Source organism: Nothoprocta perdicaria, unplaced genomic scaffold, assembly GCF_003342845.1.
Source record: "Nothoprocta perdicaria isolate Ctin4 unplaced genomic scaffold, notPer1 scaffold_217, whole genome shotgun sequence".
NCBI lineage: Eukaryota > Metazoa > Chordata > Aves > Tinamiformes > Tinamidae > Nothoprocta > Nothoprocta perdicaria.
This window is the reverse complement of record NW_020455390.1, coordinates 533,899-551,675: the sequence shown is the minus strand read 5'-3', so window position 1 is coordinate 551,675 and position 17,777 is coordinate 533,899. Positions and strand designations below refer to the sequence as shown.

At 49.2% G+C, this 17,777-nt stretch overlaps 2 protein-coding genes across 2 annotated transcripts in view; both read right to left on the bottom strand.

The window, feature by feature from the left end:
- The window catches only part of GPC1 (glypican 1), a 57,768-nt gene extending 53,918 nt beyond the window's left edge, over positions 1–3,850 (bottom strand). Inside the window, exon 1 of the mRNA XM_026038722.1 lies at positions 3,693–3,850. Coding sequence (XP_025894507.1) covers positions 3,693–3,801 — 109 coding nt within the window. The 5' untranslated portion in view covers positions 3,802–3,850. The remainder of the gene's footprint in view (positions 1–3,692) is intronic.
- LOC112946783 (glypican-5-like) overlaps positions 3,805–17,777 on the bottom strand; it is a 373,787-nt gene continuing 359,814 nt past the window's right edge. The window contains exon 9 of the transcript XR_003249298.1: positions 3,805–3,851. The gene's annotated coding sequence lies outside the window, so the exon portion shown is untranslated. The remainder of the gene's footprint in view (positions 3,852–17,777) is intronic.

Below are 17,777 nucleotides of genomic sequence, written 5' to 3'. Positions count from 1 at the left end.
TGCAGAGATTGCACCATGCTAGATGTGCAAGAAGCTGTGTTAGCCTGAAAGCAGAAAATGAAATTAAGGGGAAAAGGGGGCAGCGCAAGGGAAGCATCTGCAGGCAGCGGCTGCGCGCCAAGCGGCAAGGCTTGGCCAGGGCTGCAGCCAGTTTGCTCTAAGCATTTCTTGCTAGAGGGGCAAAGCACCCCGAGGAGCTCAACTGAGGAAAGACACCCTGAAACGCCCCAGACAGCGCAGCCTGCCAGGRCCACAGTTTGCCATGCCGTTCCCAAGCTCACTGCACGTGCTGGTGGGAAAGGCAGGTTGCGCTCGGTGCCCGCAGTGTCCCCACATGGTCCCAGYGGCGGCAGCAGCCGCCCAGGAACTGTTTTCCCTTATGAGGAGCCCCAAATATCAGAGCCCGAATGGTGCAAACTGCTCCGCACGGAGATGAGYTAGTGTTAACTGCAGTAGGGAGGACTGCAGCGGATCCATGGATCAGGCTCTTCCAAAGAGCCACAATGGAAGTTTTCAGCTGCCCATCTCCCCTAACACTTCCCCTAAGGTGGAAGCCTTTTTTCCTTTCCCTTGTGACAAAATACAGTGTGAGCTGGTGAAACCGAGAAGCCTGATCTGCCTTTTCCACTCACACCCGGAACTCACCGCTTAGGAAGACGTGCTCAGCACAGCTGGTGATGAGCCATTCGGGTTCGGACTTGATAATCCAGGCTTAAGGCCAGCAGGGTAGGCTAGTGCTCTCCCTGCTCCACTCACCCGTGTGGTCTGGTAGCCAGGACTTCCTTAAAATCCAAGTATGCAGAAACAAATCCATAYGTGCGTCACCCAACCAGAACTGTCCCTGTCGGGCTGAGTATTTTTATGTATTGGGGGTTAAACAAGTCAGGTCCTCTTACAAAGACACCCTGCACTGAGCTTGACACGGGAAGTGTCTAGAAATCTTGGGAATTTGCACAGCTTCCAGGATGTCCCCAGCTCGTAACAGTTAGAGCAATGACTCCTTTTCAGGAAAAATATGCAATTGTCTAAAACCAGCTCTCATGTAGCATTAATTATCTGCATGCATGTTAACACGTGTGAATTCCAGCTATTAACATCTACAATTATGAGGGCTTTTAGATGACATCAGCTTTCCAGTGGGCAGCCACCTATAAAATATATAAATTAAAACTGAAATTTGATGGCCACAGCTTAAACCCCATGAGATTTATGGCAGCTGCATGTGTARCTTGCAGTCTTTCGGGGTGCAAACGGAGATTTTTGGGCCAACTTTTTGACATTTCTGTAAAAACACCGGAGCCTCCGTGCTTGAAGTTTAGCCCTGGCAGATTCTGGAGGAAGGGCCTYGCAGAAGGCAGGCGAATTCCTCTGCACAGGGAACTCGGTCAGGCCTTAGGATCCCATTCCACATGTGCCACTTCTTTGAATATGACTGTATATGACTATATATAAATATTTGCACACAAATATATTTTCTCTCAAAACACTTTGTATGAGATGCAGGACACGGCTCTGCGCCTCAAAGCATTCACCCCAAAAGAGGCCAGTGAGACYGAAAACAGTGCATTATAATTCCTTGAGATGTGAGAAAGACACAGCTCAGAGAACAGGTTCTCTGGCAATTCAGGGCTGTAGATTGGATTTGGGGGATGAGTTCTTCTCCCAAGCATGCTGAACACCAGCACAGGATATTATTTCCAAGGCGGATTGCTGCAGCCTCCCTGTTTCCCAGCAGCGAGATTACAGGGGCCAGATCTGCTCGTGTGAAGCTGCAACAGCCTCAGGCTAGTGGAAAAATAAATGCATAATCCGACCTCCAGGCTGCAAAGGCTATGGGAGAGGGCTGGGCATGCCCCTGCAGCGGCGCTCCTGCTTGCTCAGTTCCCTTGCAGTGCACATGAGCTCAATTTGAACCCAGGTATGCAACGATTAAAGAAAAATAATATTGCTTACAGGTAAATTTATGCTTGAAACTCAGATGCGGGATGATGAACACTTTTTTATYGTGTCTTGCATAAGTTATAAGGCCTACATTGATTGTGAGGGTGCTTTAGCAAACTGAAGAAGATATAATGGGAGCGGGAAACATCTTGCTGGCCTTGTGGCTCAACTGAGGTCATTGCCACTGCAAAAGAACAACGATCTGTGCATTATGGTAATATGTTGCCTATCAAACACATACCTTGTTTGAGGCTTAAAAAAGTAATCTCCAATATGTTCCACAGAGAAATAAAGGTCTGTTTTTCTAAAGCGTGGGAAAAGACAAAGAAAGGCATCACAGCTCTAACTGGCAACTCAAAATAAGCATCACTTTGGCATACTTGTTTTTGCTTAATATTCTTCTTGTTGTTAAGAATACTTTTATTAAATTGCTTCTCCACGAGGCTATTTCTGCTTATCAAAGTTTTTCCCCAAATTTTGCTCTTGTAGAGGACAGACACTGCATTGCCAGTGGAGGTGGTGGGTGCTGAGGCTGTGGGTGCTCTGCATTAACCTCCCCAAGAAGCTGAATGTCAGAGGTTAATGAGGATGTTTGAAACCCACTGAGACACCAGCCTGAGCAACCAAGGCTGTAATGGCCTTTTGAAAATGTTTGTTATCATTTTTTAAGGTAGGTGCAAATAAATTAATTGTGAACTTTTAAAAGAATGCCTTTTCTGTGGTCAACCCTGGCCACACAGCTACAAAGCACTTTGCAGAGATGCCTTGCCTTGTCTCTCTATTCAGTGTAAAAGCACTTAGGCTTGGTTATCGGCTTCCTGAAGGTCAGGTTTATTTCTTTACCTCTATTGTGTACTGCTTGAAATTTCCAATTCCATCCTTCTGGCTATTACAGCTCCCTTCCCCAACTCCTATTCTTTTCACGACAGCCCCATGTGATGACTGTTGATAAAGGTAAGAGGCCCACGTTTCTAAATGTCTGACCTTCGACCAAACCTGATAATGGATATGGTTTCTGAAGCACAGGTCAGCTCAATTTTGCCAATAAACCATTTATTTCCAGTGGCCATCGGACCTTGAGGCTTACTGTGTGCACTGCAAAGCAGATCCTTCTGGGAATAATAAAACAAAGAGTCATCCTTACCATTTTAGAAGGGATGTTGTGATTTGGAGAACATGTTTGCCCACAACATCTCAAGCATCATAGTCTAAAGCCTTCATCGCTCTAAACRCTTGCTGCCTGTTGCACAAAGCTGAGAGTTGTGTCTAATAAGAACTAATAGGAGGTTTCCTTTCTGTCTGCAGTCTTTTTGGAAGGGAGCAGAAGCAGCCATGTCCCAAAACCTCCCTGTCTCCCGAGGACTATCCGATCACCTTCACCACATTCCTCGGCTTACGCTCAGGGCACCGTGCCAAGCTTGACATCAGCCCCTCAGGCGCAGCGCTGCCGTGGCAAGACCCGATGACGCTGTGCTTGTACAAGCTGTGCCCGTGCCAACGTACACAATTTGCTGACCCAGTTGCCTGCCAGCCTCCCGGAACGGCTTGAGTGAGAAGCAGCTCGCCAAGCGAAACGAGTCGCTCTTGCAAAAACGCAGCYGAAGGGACAACAGTTCCCCAAAGGCAACACTGGATGCAAACAACTGAGCGATAGGCAGGGGAAGGAGTAACAAAAACSTACCCTGTTCAAGCAGTATTCGGATACCACAGGAGTGAAGGCTCCTGARATGAATGGACATGATCTGACTCACCATCAAAGCTTCTGTGCTGAGCTGTTAGGATCATCTGCACGGAGCGACCTGCTTCCTTCGTCATGGCTTCGAACTCGCTGCGGCTTTTGTTTGCGAAGTTCTCCTCCATCTCGCTGGTGCAGCACGTGTAGCCTTGCGGGCAGATCCGCAGGTGCTCCCCTGAAACAAGGGAAAACAGAGTTGAAGGGCCTGCTCGGGAAAAGGGTGAATTTCTTCCCAGGTAACTCAGCACAAAGACTTGCCAATATGGTCGGATTTTACCCTCCTTTCCCTAGTATCATGGATACTGAGGTCATGATCCAAAACTGCCAGCAAGATAAATCTAGCAGGGAAAGACTCTGGGCATTGCGAGGGGGCAGAAATAGAAGTGTCTACTGCCCCAGGTCTGCGCTATGCCCTGAGCAGACCCCAAAATCTCTGATCAAATGACATGTTAATGACAGCATCTCCCACCAAGCCAACTAAGATGAAGGCCAAGGACAGCGGCACGTCCTACAGCATCTCCCAACAACCCCAACTAAGATGAAGGCCAGGGACAACTGCATGTCCTACAGCACCTCCCAGCAACCCCAACTCCAATGGAGGTCAGGGACAACAGCACATTCTACACCGTGTCCCAACAAACCCAACTCGGATGGAGGCCAAGGACAGCAACACGTCCTACTCTATGTCCCAACAACCCCAACAAGGATGAAGGTCACGGACAATGGCATATCCTACAGCGCACGGGCAGGCSAGGAGGCCAAGAAGCCCCTTCCTTTCCCTGCTGCAACCGAGGATTTGYACCCAAATCCACCCACCTGTAGGGTCCAGGAACCGAGGACACAATTCACATGAGGATCACAGCGTTCTCTGCAGTTGCTGACATCAAATTGAGCTCGATACTGCCCCAACCAGAGTGCAAACCGGGAAGCCACCCGTGCTGCCGACACGAGCGCTAGCAAACCACGGGCACCCTCCTCCTTGTGCCCAYCGCCAGCAAACACACACCATCTTCCCATTTTCTGATCACTTATCAAGAATATTGGCTTGCTYGGCTTAGGTTTGCCCTCAGTGCCAGGGAAAGGGGTGAAGATTAAGCATCCTGCCTAAGCTCGGAGGTTTTGCTCCCCGATAACCAAGCAGGCATCGCGTTGCACACGTGGAGGGGGCAGCAGGCAAGCGGCCTTGGGGCAGCGACCAGAGCAGAACAGCTCCACACTCGGCCCAGGACCACCCCCGGGCGATGAGCCAAGACCAGCTAAACCAGAGGTTCTCCTCCTTTCAACCCCTGTTTTCCTGCTCTCCMGTGGAAGTTAGTAGGACATCCGAGCACTGTTTAAATGCCTCGCGCTGTCTCAGCTGGCTTTATAATTTGCAGTAAAAATATCTTTTCCAGCAGTTTGGTAGAGAGTTGTGGAGTGATTCGGGGCCAAATCCACACGTCCCACATGCAGCAAAGAGTCGCTGCTCCTTGGACRAGCTCGGAGCACCCAGAGCAAAGCTGCCCGTGCCCTCCTTGGTGCCCGTCCCCAGCCCTGGCAGGCGCTTCCAGAGCCGTCCTGAGCACAACAGCTTCTCACCACGTTCCCATTAAGATTTTGCTCGAAATCAAGAGGCTTTTGACCCACAACTTCCTGCGACCCAAAATAAGACTGGACTCCAAACCTGTGGCTCCTCTCTCGGATACAGCTTCACTGGAAGCTTCACAACAACCCAAATACTACTTCACRGGAGGCAAAGCAATTCGTTAGGCAGAATCTTTTCCTATTTCTTTCTCAGAAAAAAATACCTACTAGAGAAACTATGAGGCTTTTACACCAGCAGCTTGTGGCCTGGATCTCRGATCTCGGTACTGAACTGAAGATTAAAGACGGTCTTCCCACTAAGAAGAGTTATAGGTGATGGCTTTTGGTTTATTTTGACTTTAAAAAAAGAAAGGTTCCTGGGCAGTAATTCCTATAATCCAGGACAGGAACCTGAGGAAGGGGTTGGTCAAACAAGAAAGGCCTCTCCAAAGGTGACCCTGTCCTTTGGGCTGAGCCCCTTGCCACTGCGCCATGGAAGAACGTGCCCACTATCAGCAAACTGCTTCCCAAAGGAAAGGGAACAGAGAAACCTCAGGCAAAATCCGTCTGCTGGGGAGAAAGGGAGCGGGTTTCGCAGCTGACAAAGACACCYCCATCTTTAGACACTTATCAAACAAAAGAAGTCACTCAAGCTAAATCCGATCCTGAGGGTTTGCCTAAAAAAACACAATGCCTATGCCAAAAATAAATTAGGCTTAATTACAGTCATTAATCTTGAATTCCATAAGTGCCTGTACTTCTCAGAAGTTTAGATAAAGATGCATGCAACGAGTTGTCTGAGCCCCGCACATCTAGGATCGTCCTTCTTTTTGATCTCTGTAAAAAGGTTTTAGGTGTTTCCTACGGAAAGCTGCAGGTTAATGCCCTGAGCTAGGAGCGCTTGTACTTCTCCTGGAGCTCTGCTGTGCGTGTTGAAGTGAAGGGGGAAATCCTGCCTGTCATGGGACTTTCTCAGCTTGCATCTCTGGAAGGTCTCAGAAATGCCCAGCTTTACCCCAGCTTTTTTGGTGACGTTTTGGCCAGCAGAAAGTGCTGCACAACCACGGAAGCCATTGACTCCACTCGAGCCATCCCGAAACCACTCGAGCCATCCCGAAAGGCAACCGAAAGCACCAGGTCACCTCCCGAGAACGTGACATCGCAGACTTGCAGCTTATGCTGTTGATCAGGGAGGAAGGAACCTGCTTCCAGGCTGGTGGATCCACCACGTTTCCACCCCGTGTGGCAGCTCCCGGGCGCGGGTCTATCCCGGCGGGAGCACCGAGCCCTGCAGCATCCTGCGGGGTGCGCTCGGAGCACCCGGCCCCCAGGCCCCGCACCGGAGCGGGATATTTGAGGAAACCTCTGCTTGGGAAGTTAATGAAAACGTTCATTAACATCTGTTCCCGGAGCACCGGGAACAGACGACCGAGCAGGGCTGCCAGGATCCTTCTCGCGGCGAGATGCGCGCCGGGTTTGTGGGGGAGCCTATTTATAACCCTGACAAACAGCTCGCCCAGTCATTTCAGACTTAATCACAGCTGTCTGCCCCGCTCGCGGCAGAGATGTTTCCAAAAAGTACGTGCCAGCACCAGGGGAACAAAAGCAAGCGAACCGCATGCAAAAGAATGCACCCCSCCTTGCTCCCCAACCATCAAACAGCCCAGGAGCACCGGCAGGCAGGAGCCGGGCCCTGGGAAAGCCTTTGCAGTGGAATTGCAGGGTCATTACTCGTGGCACCACACGGCTATCGTTAGGCAGTGCTGCCACTTCACTGCAAACCCCTGTTCTCATCGGGCTGCCAATTTAGCGGAGGCTTTAAAATACAAGAGTCCTAGAAGTTAAAATACCCACAGTGGCTACAACTCAGCTTTCCTTGGGCACGTTTGTAAGTCGGTTGTTAATTGCTATGCATTTAGGGGCCTTCACATTTAGTATAAAGCCTGCCTTAACATCTAGTGCCAAAGATGGGTTTCCACTCGGTGGGACACGGTGGTTAGTTTTTTCCCTGCATTTCTTTGCATTTTTCCTTCTTTCCAACAGCACCTTCCTGGGGTCACACGAGGCGCCTTTCTGCTGCACTAGCCCCCTGGCCCTGCGTTCCCAGCCCCTTCCTCCCTGCCTTCCTCCTTCCTCTTCATCACAGCTCGCACCACAGCACGGACACCCGCACGGTCGGGACCGCCGCAGGGCGAGCGAAAGCAGCAGGAGAWATACCTCGGCTGGGTATTTTTATCCCAGCAAACATTAAACAGAGCCTCGTGCAACATTTCCAATTGCTCAGGGAAACAGAGCGCTGTTTACACACGTAAACACGTAGGAAAAATGTATTTGCTGTTTTCCAGGCAGCTCTGGCTGAGGCTCTGCATCCCTGGACACGAGTGAGTTCTCCCTTCGGACCACCCAGCAAGAAGGGCAGCCTCTCYGGGCCCTCGACCTGGATGCCACCGGCACCAGCGGACACCTTCTGTGAGCACAGAAAACCACAGCCATCCAGTATGGAAAAAAACACCAGAAAACTGAGAGTTTAAAGGCTTGCAAGYCTGGAACTCAGTCTGGAACCACAGAGGACCTCATCTAGTGTTTGTACCAGCACCTTTTTGGCAAAGCTTTTTTAAAGCACAGGACTAGTTGAGCCGGGTCATTTGGATAACCTGGACCACCCTGCGGAGGTCCTGGTGTCCTTGGCATTTCCCAGCAGGATGGGCCCATGCCGCACCACTTCCCTAAGGCTGGAAGAAGGGCATGTGAGGTGGCATCGGGCAGGATTTCCAAGGGAAACACCAGGGGTGAAGAACTGCCCCTCACAGCACTAGTACWGTCAATTGCCAGGGGAGCAAATATTCCAGCACCTTGTCCGCTTGTGCAAACCAGGAGAACAAAAGCCTCCCTTAAGAAAGAACTCACTTATTGCTACTACAAMGTGTAGCAACCTCAGTCCGTTTGTTGCAGTTGATTACTGAACTCCTGCCCTGCCTTAAAAAAACAAAAGTTAAAAAAAAAAAAAAAAACAGATAATGTGGAATTCTTAAATGTATTCCTTGCACCTGCTTTTGAGAGCAGCACCAGGAAATCGGGAGCAAATGAGCTCAGTTCAAAGACACAAAAYGAGCTCTATTCAAAGACACCTTAGGAGACCTTGTGGACCAGTCAGTAAATGATCACACTTTTAGAAGATGCATTTAGGTTTCCACATACCATGTATGCAAACAGGTGAGCTATTCCCACTAGGAAAAACCTGTGGCTTTTCAGAGAATATCCTATACCCCACATCCCGGTACTTAACTAGGTCAAGCTCTAGGATCCCAGGAAAAGATGCAGGATTTCCTTTCACCCCTTAAGTTGTCTATCCGAGCACCTTTGCTCTGAGTAGTCACATTTCTTGCAGGCCAACACCTTGTTCCCCGTTGCTTGTCACCCATTTTCTCCTTCTCCACTTACCAAGGAAGCTGGGACCATTCTCTGCATCAGGAAACACTTTCGTCAAGGCACGTAGGATTTCCAGGCTCAGTTCTGCCAACAGGGCATGTTCTTATATTCCTACAGATGCCACCTACCACCACCACACATRCACCAGCCTCGGCCCCTTCGGCGTGGGTATAATTCACAAACACGTTTCAAAAATATTTTCTCTTTCTGTAAGATCTCAGGAAAAAAAAATACCAGTCGGATGAGGCAGTGAACAASAGGTGAGTGCAGCCCTCCAAGGACATGACTCTAAGAGGAGCTTCTCTCACAAGTCCTGAGGTGTTTCCCATTCATACTTTGCCTGTCCAAAGTCTACGCTCCAATTCTGTGTTCAGCCTGAAACCCAGCAGCACAATAACGGGGTGCCGGGGTCACACGCGCTTCCCAAGGCAKTTCGAAGCGAGCGAGATTTTGCTGAAAAGCACAGTCAAACACAGGGTAGGGAATAATCTCAAGGCCCCACTACTCTGACATGGGCAGTTTTGATCGTGTCCCTTATGCTGTGGCCCGGAGGGCACCGTCCCCTCGTGCTCCTGCATCCYGCTCGGCAGCTCCCACTCCCGCTTTCCGCTGCTCCCGGGATAACGCGCAGCCCCGCGCACGGCAGTCACTGCAGGGGCTGTTGCTCATGCACCATCTCAATGCAGCCAGGCCTGGTGTCGTTACAGGATCCCTGTGAACATGTGAGGCATCCCAATCCCGAGTTTTCCAGAGGGAAACTCCCTGTCAGATAAGGTTACGGCAGAGCATTCGCAGCAGGCAGCCTGGCAGCCCCGGTGTGAAGCTGGGCAGGTGAAGGCTTCGAATTCAGTTCCCTCACACGAGTGCCCCGTCCCTGTGCTATTTGTGACCAGTTCCCACAGACTGGCTCAAAATMAGGGAATGTCCTAGAGCCTCCAACCAGGAAAGCAGGGGGAAGCCTTGAATGCTGCTTTTCCTTGCAAGTTCATCACTCTACTTTCAGTAGCACCAAACCCATTCCTAGGCATGACAAGCCCAGGCGTGGGAGTAGCCYATGGCAGTGTGGAAAGGACACAGGTACCTGCACCCCCACGGAAAGCCCTTCTGCTCTCCTGCTACGTTCCTCCTGTCCATGAGCAGAGAGCAGATGCGAGTGCTGGTTTCCTTCATGCCTTCCCTGTCCCACGCCTGTCCGCTCCGGTGCTTGGGGCTGACAGATCCCTGAAGGCTACAAGCGCCCAGCCCTTGTACCCATCAATAAGCYGCCTGTTCCAGAGACTAAGCAGGASGACCTGGTGGACACCGCACGTCCATCTAGGATGAGAAACCAACCCACCTTGGACTCGGTTATGGGCAGCCTGGTCCCGCTGGCAGTGTGCACATGTGCTTTTTCTGGAATATTCATRGAGTCCTCAAGGTTGGAAAGGACCTTTAGAGTGTCCCTTCCCTCTAAAGGTGACCCCCACACAGGGTCACCTGGAGCACATGGCACAGGCTGCATCCAAGTGGGTTTGGAAGACCTCCAGAGAAGGAGACTACACAATCTCTCTGGGCAGCCTGTGCCAGGGCTCTGGTGCCCTCACTGTTAATTCCTTAAGTTCCTGTGGAACTTCCAATGCTTCAGTTTGTGGCCGTTTCCTCTAGTCCTGTCGCTGTCCACCACTGAAAAGAGGCCGCCCCCTCCTCCTCACTGCCTCCCTTGAGGTATTTATAGACCCTGCTCAGGTTCCCCCCTCAGCCTGCTCTTCTCTTACTCTTCATGAGCAGTTAACTCAGTAGCACTCGTYGTCACCAACATAATTCAGGTTTTGGCTATGCTACCTACTTTGCTTAGCATTAGTGGAAGTCATTTCTCACACCAAAGAGATTTCAGACTAACTGCACAAGATGAGAAAAAGGTTCTGTGCTCAAAACCATGCACCAATTCTGCAACAAAGCAAGAAACTCTGCAGCTCTCTGCATCTTGCACTGCCCTGTAACCACCAGGCTGCCCTTCCTGGTGGGTCCTTCAGCTATGACTGGCAGGTGGGTAAAAAGAAGGACCATCTTTGTAGGCCAAGAAAATGTAGCACATTCAGCTCTAGAGTCTCAAAATTCCATCTTTATGCAGAAATTCCACSATACAAAAAGGTTCTGTGAATGTCAGCATTTCCATATTATCACCATCCATACACCGATTGCCATGGCAGGAGGAATTTTAAAGATGAAAAAAATGCAATTTAAAAATAAAAAATAAGAAGTTTGAAGTTGTCTGTCTTGAACAGTTTCAGTCCATTGCATCTCATCACGTTTCACTCGTGTAAGGTTTTCTTTTAAGCACATTGCAACAAATTGAGAGGCTTGGAAAGCCCCAGACCCAGGGCGTGATGCTTCCTGCTGGACTCCCCAATTAGCATCACAGGCCAAGAAAAAAGAAAAGAGAGTCACTCACACCATGATGTAGAGTTGTCTCCTATGCCCAGCGCTTATTGCCCTGCATTGTGAACGGCAACATCCATTAAGGCACCRTGGCCTCAGGGAAGAAGATACAGAGACAAGAAATCATCGTATGTGAGGGAGCACCCCCAAAGCCCTGCCCATGCCTCCCTTCGTGGGTCACACTGCAGATTCAGGCTATGAACAGCTCTTTCTGTATTACATTGGTGGCCACCAAAAGACAAGAGYCCAGGAATATGGGAGTAAAGGAAAATGACCATAAGTCATTATGGCAATAGCCACCTTCATAAAACCATCCCGCAATTCTTTATCASAAGACCTCGAAGGCAAGCAGCACAGCCTCATCTTGTCCTCTGCCCACAGAAACCTCCTGATTACTGTGATGTGGGCGCTTAAGAACGGACTTGCCCGAAGCTCCTGAGATAGAAACCACCCTTGTAAACTCAGCAGGGCTCCCAGGGTTGAAGTATTTCGTGTTCCAGCTCTATGGCTAAAGCGTTCCTTAAAGACGAGACACAGAGGCCTCTTCTTCACCTCCTGTCCCTCCCCGATTGTGGGGAACAGACTCAACGCCTCCATGCCCTCCCCTGCCCTGCTCCCGGCCCGTTACGGAGCGTTCCTGGTGCTATGGTGGGATGGGGAAGCCACCGAGCGCCCCTTGACTGAATCCTGCTGGAGCTGCTGGGATGGCGGAGGCAGAGGGCAGGTCACCTCCCTCTTCTAGGCACTTCAGATCAGGCAAGTGTTAATATTTTATAAGGATGTTCCCTTTATAAAGCCTTATCCCTGAGCAGGCAGCAGGAAGACACCGGGATGTTCAGGGACACCAAGGCAGCAGCAACACCATGGCCTGGACCTTCACATGCTGCAGCTCAGTGCAGAGACCCACCAGCCCGCCAACCTATTCCAGCTGTCCAAAGAGCCTATGATTACATATGAGAAAATGAATAGCAACTTCCACGTGTGAACACGAGGAAAACGGATACAAAGTGGGAAGGTAGAAGGAGATCATAAAGCAGCATCTTAAGCAGTCCAATAAAAAAGGGGGAAAATTGCTCATCACTTGCACCCCATCTGCCTTGAAAGGCAATGGTGTTTTATTTCCTTGGGTTTAGGAGGGCTTGCATAAAACATAAGCAAGGTTGCGCAGGCCCTGGGGGTTCGTTTGATTCGAGCTTATCTTTTGATCAGCACATCAAACAACGGCGCGGCCGCTCCAGCTGCTCCGAGCAGCCGCTGCCGAGCTAAAGCCGTCGCACAGGAAGCGAAACCTCTGCCCAAACAGCCCAAACCAGGGGACACCCCAAAGTTTGCAACCTGTCTCTGTTGACCCAAGCACYGGAGGACCCCGCTGGGGATCCCTGCCAGGGGATTCCTTTGCCATTCCAAAGCTGCGAGCTGCTGGCTAACGCAACCCGGGCTCACGTGGGCAGTGGGACTGGAAGACGTTATTTTCTGAGGTGTAAAGCCCAGCTGCTTTAAAAGCCAATTCCTCTGTGCAGAAACCCAGCACATGCAATTTCCTGTGATTTTCTTCGTTGTTGTTGCTGTTGCACATATTGCATTCGGTTTAATGACCACAGCCGCTTCTCTCTCCTTGCTACTGAAGTTCACTTAGCCCTGCAGAGCCACCACCTGCACATCCCCACTGCGCCCCGTGCCCACCAGCTTCACCAAACACCCTCAAAAATTCAACTCCTGTTTAAACCTAATGCGACTTTACGTCTCCAAACAAGGCATTAGGTTGCCATAAACCAAAACCCTCCATGTAGAGACATTAAGTGCATCCAATGAGCAGGAACAACCACAGCCAGGCAGGTACCACATCCCACCATCACCGGKGTCTCCCGAGAGGCTTCCTGACGTCCCAGATTTATCATGTTCTTGCAAAACCCTGGGGGCCATACAGCAAGCAGAAAGCCCTGCAATGTTTTGAGCAACGAACTCCATTCTGTACCATTTCCAAACCTGAAAATACACTAAGGTGCAACCGGGATTTATGTCTCCTCTGCTGGATCCCAACTCATTTTAGCCATACCTGTTTCCCGCTCACGTTTTCTTCCTGCTTCCCAAAATCCAGCATAAAGCTCTGTGTTGCTTTCAGCACCTTCTGCAGCTTGATTTAAAGCCTAGGAGTAAGCTCAGGACATATTTTATATTTGGAGATAATGGGGAAAAATCCTACATTTTTATGACCAAAAGGGGGGCACTGGATCATTTGCTGTGGCCACCTGTGAAGAGCCATTTCCCTCTGCTGAGCCTCGTAACTACCTTGGACTTCATTAGAGTTTGAAGGATTGAGAGTTCTGCTGGTCCAGGGAGAGAACGGACACCATGTTAAACACCAGAGCTTAAAAGAAAAACTGGAAAAATGAGGGAAAAAGGGATTTTTTGCACCCAGTCCCCACCATCCCCGCTCTCCAGGCCGGCACAGAGCAGGTGGGAGACACGAGGACGAGTACTCAGCTGGAGCCACCTCTGTCCCCGACGCTGTGGGACCCGCTCAGCGGMACTGAGCTGGGCTCTATCTGCCAACACAAGCTTTATGCATTAGACTTTGATGATACAAAACCCCAAGGTTACTCTTCACCATGCTGAAGACCCCATCAGTCTACGAAACATCTAGGGCAGCCATGGACACATCCAGCAAAGCCCTTTTTTCCSCCTCGTTTAGAGCCACTGGAATGCATAGAATTATTTTCCTCCTAAAAATTGCACTCCCACAGGAAGCTCATGTCATAAACGTTTCTGTTGGCACTAAAACATGGCAGTATTCGGTGCCTGAAACCCCACCGTAAAGCAGCAGTCACCTCTGGCCCCACAATCATCTGGAAAAGAGTTAAATCGTGTTACAAATCCTAATTTATATGCCGAGTGAGTACAGCCACRGCGCATGGTATCAGATCTGGCACTCACAAGAAAAAGCCTATAAAAAAAGGGGGGAAATGTGTCATTAACATTTACTCCACAAAGAGGCAGACAGGAGAAAAAAGGGGAATAAAAGAAAGGAAGAAAGACAGAAAGGAAGAAAAAAAAACACGTTTCTAAAAACACGTTTCTAATTTCTACAGCACAGCTTGCAAAATTGAAGAGCAGCATCACACAAGGCTCGGGCATCCTTCTAGAAATCAAAATCTCTGTTCAGCTGCCCAATGCTAATTTAGATGTGTCCTGCTGAGGCAAATTAAAGGTCAAATATAGATTTGAAACCTTCTTGAAGCTCCTTACAGCCTTAATAACAAACACCGAAATGCTGGAGGGTTTTCTGAACAACAAACCTGTTTTGAACACGTTTCGGCCAAACACACATTATTTCCACTATCTTGTTACATCACTTATTAACTGAGAGGTAAATCTGCCTGTCRTGACCACGAGTGCAAAATTAAAACATATTCCTCAGAGAAGGGTTCACGGGGCCCCCATGGTACCCAGGCAACAGAGTTAATGAAGTGAGGGGAATTAATTTATTAGGAAAAACAACTTTTCAGACAGTCATCAGCTACCCATTTGATTTGCTTACTGTTAAAGGCAAAGCGCTGCCTGCCGCTCACCGCAGCCACCGGTCACCTCTGCCGCTGCAAGCAAGCAGCAAGAGGTATTTTAATTGATACCTCAATTAAGTTGCTTAATTAAGCAAGGCGAGGGACATGCGTGTGCATCCCGGAGACGTTTGCCCAACCTCATGCGCAAGGTCTGGTCTTCCCACCGTGGAGAAGCTCTTTGGGGACTCCAGCCTTGATCCCGCGGGATGAGGCACTGATGTAGCTCTGGCCCTCGCAACCTCAGAGGGGTCAAAGGAAACAAATATTTTATTTATTTTATTGGATTAAGATGATTCTTGGTAGGGAAAGTGATGATTATATGATTTATATTGCCATCAAAAGAATTTTTATCTGCTGAGTCCCGGCATCTTGGCCATTCTTACCTCGGGCCTGCCTGCGGCCTAGTACAATATCCTGGATATAAGAACAACTCTGGGTATAAAAAAGGCAATTCCAGGAGCTGTGATATAAATGCTTAGAGATGAAATAAAAAGGGTTTTCCATAGGTACAGAGCTAGTACTTAAGGCAATGCTTGGGATGCTACAGCTCATCCACGAGGCCAAACGCACAACGTCTTCTGCCGGAGTGGCACAGACACAAACAGCAGCTATAGGAAGCTGCTGTGGGTTAAGCTCCAATAAAGCTGGAATAAGAAAATTAAGCTGAAATAAGAAATAAAGAAAGCTTAATAGAGTTAGGAGGGACTGCCCGTTGCATTAATTCGGTTTATTTCTCATTTGAAGTTGTGTTTTAATAGTGGACGAAATTAAGGAAAATGCCCCCAATTACATAACGTGCATATGGTAAGCGGAATTTTATACCACAAAACTACACATAGCTCTGGGATTCAAAAAATAGTTGTGTACCAAGAGACTAGCAGCAGCTGGAGGCCTGGATGCTCAAGCGGAATTACTTATATAACTTGCTCTTTCATTAACGTGAAAAAATAGACTGTGATTAAAAGTTGAGGAAAGGCACAATCTGGACCGGTTTACTAGATAAATATTGCTTATTGAATTCTGAAAATGTTCCATATGATAGGAATTTAAAAATAAAAAGTCCTGTAAAATTTGAATATAAACAGATTTACCAAGTCTCTATAATAGCTGGCTAGGTTGTACTGGTTGGCCTGCACCCGATAGGCACTGCGCGTGCATCAGGACCACATGAATTCAAGCAGAAATTGGGTTTATTTCTAAAAACTAAGGAACTAGAGAGAAAATACAGCTATTTTCTCTCTGCTTGAGGAGGTTGGATGAGGTTTAGTTATTYAGCTGTGCAGCCAAGTCAATGCAAAGGGGCACGTGGCTACGTAGGTCRGAGCGCGACACATGGGGCTTGTCCCTCGTCCTGGCTTCCCAAGGGACATCTCTGAGTGTCCCCATCAACAGCGCCCGCTCCTAATGAGGAACTGGGGCTCCAGCTGGAGGGGGCATAAGGGAGGGCACTTATCTTAATAAATGAGGCATTTCTGATGTACATGCAAGCTAATTACGCGATTCTTTCATCTGCGAGATGCGCATGCTTTAATAGACTAATTTGCCGTCCACTTGTGTTCGTGACAGCTGAAATTTTCCAACTAATAGGTCACCATAGCAAAAAAAACCCAAAACAATACAAAAAATAAATAAATAACAGTGAACACTGTTGCTGGGAACTGCAATTCTCCTCCTTCTTAGTCTGCAATTAATTTCCTCTAGGTTACACCAAAAGGTCTGCCCCTTTTTTCTCAGCCTTTCCCTGCGGAATGGAAAGAGAATTTAACAGGGTTTTGGAACAGATGTTTGGGGAATTTGACATTTAAGCTATGACAACCGCTCTGTAAAACTGTCCCTTGTTTTTGCACAATAAGGCGAGCGCTAAATGCATAAAACTCCGTCCCAAAGTCGCTCTTGATAACTCTGTTGTTCACAATATCACTGCTGCACCAACTGCGGCAAGTTGAGCTTGTAACTGAGCCATAAATGGGCCTTTGCACAACAGAGTTACGGTAAGGGAGATGGTGACGAGTGGCAGCAGGGTGTCCAACCACGGCTGCTGTGGTACCTGTCACCTTGGTTGGCAGCGCCCGAGCCGCGTGGTGCCAGAGCAACAGACCTTTTTGCAAGGCAACATCTCCCACTGCAAGGGCACTGCTGTAGACAACTGATGCATTTGCTCACAGTGGGTCTACCTATCTGCAAAACTGAGTAAAATTTAGTGGGAAATACCTAAATGCCACCCACCACAGCGAGCACTGGGGCTCCCTCAACCTGGAGCCTGAACCACAGCCTCGCCCTCCATGAGCAGCCACTGGAAACATGCTCTTCTTACCAAGAAAACTGTCATGTTTGAGAGGTTTGGGGCTTCTTCCCCCCAAGCAGAGCAGTTGGACTTATTTCCAGTTAAAAGCTACTTCAATCATACCTGGCAGAAGAAGGAAATTCCTTAAAATGCACCCTGATCTCACTTAATGTTTTAACCAGCCTTCCTCCCACCCCCTCGCCTTGCTTGAGGTTCCGTTCAGCTCCTCATGGAAGGGCCTCCKCTTCCAAAGGGCCTCTGGGACTCTCTGCATGAGGCACAAAGAGCTTCAGGCAGCACCTCTAGCAAGAGGAAGAGGACAAGGACGTCCCTCATCCTGGGCTCATCATGTCCCTCATCATGTCCTTCAACATGGGCTCAGAGCAGCTCATCTTGGTTCGGATACAGAGCAACTTCTGGGTAGCAGAATTACCGCCTCTCCCAGGGGCATTTCCAGAGCCAGGGGCAAAAACTGCCCCAGAAGGATCTCGGCCCTCGGCTGCACAAGATGCAGGATTAGCCGGAGACTAAGGAACTAGAGAGAAAATAGCTGTATTTTCTCTCTAGTTCCTTAGTCTCCGGCTTGAGGAGGTTGGATGAGGTTTAGTGATTCAGCTGTGCAGCCAAGTCAATTCCCAGGGGCAGAAAGAAAGGCACCTTTGGGAAGAGAACAAAAAGCGAGCAGGCTCGTGTGCACGAGGAGCACCCCAGAGTCGGAGTTGGGATGAGGGGGTCTCCAAAAACACAGCCATGAAGAACCAAGCGCGCCATGCTCGAGATCTCTCTTGTGGACATGGCCATGAGGTGCGATACCTTGATCSGGACTTTGGCCTCTGGTCGAGGCTGG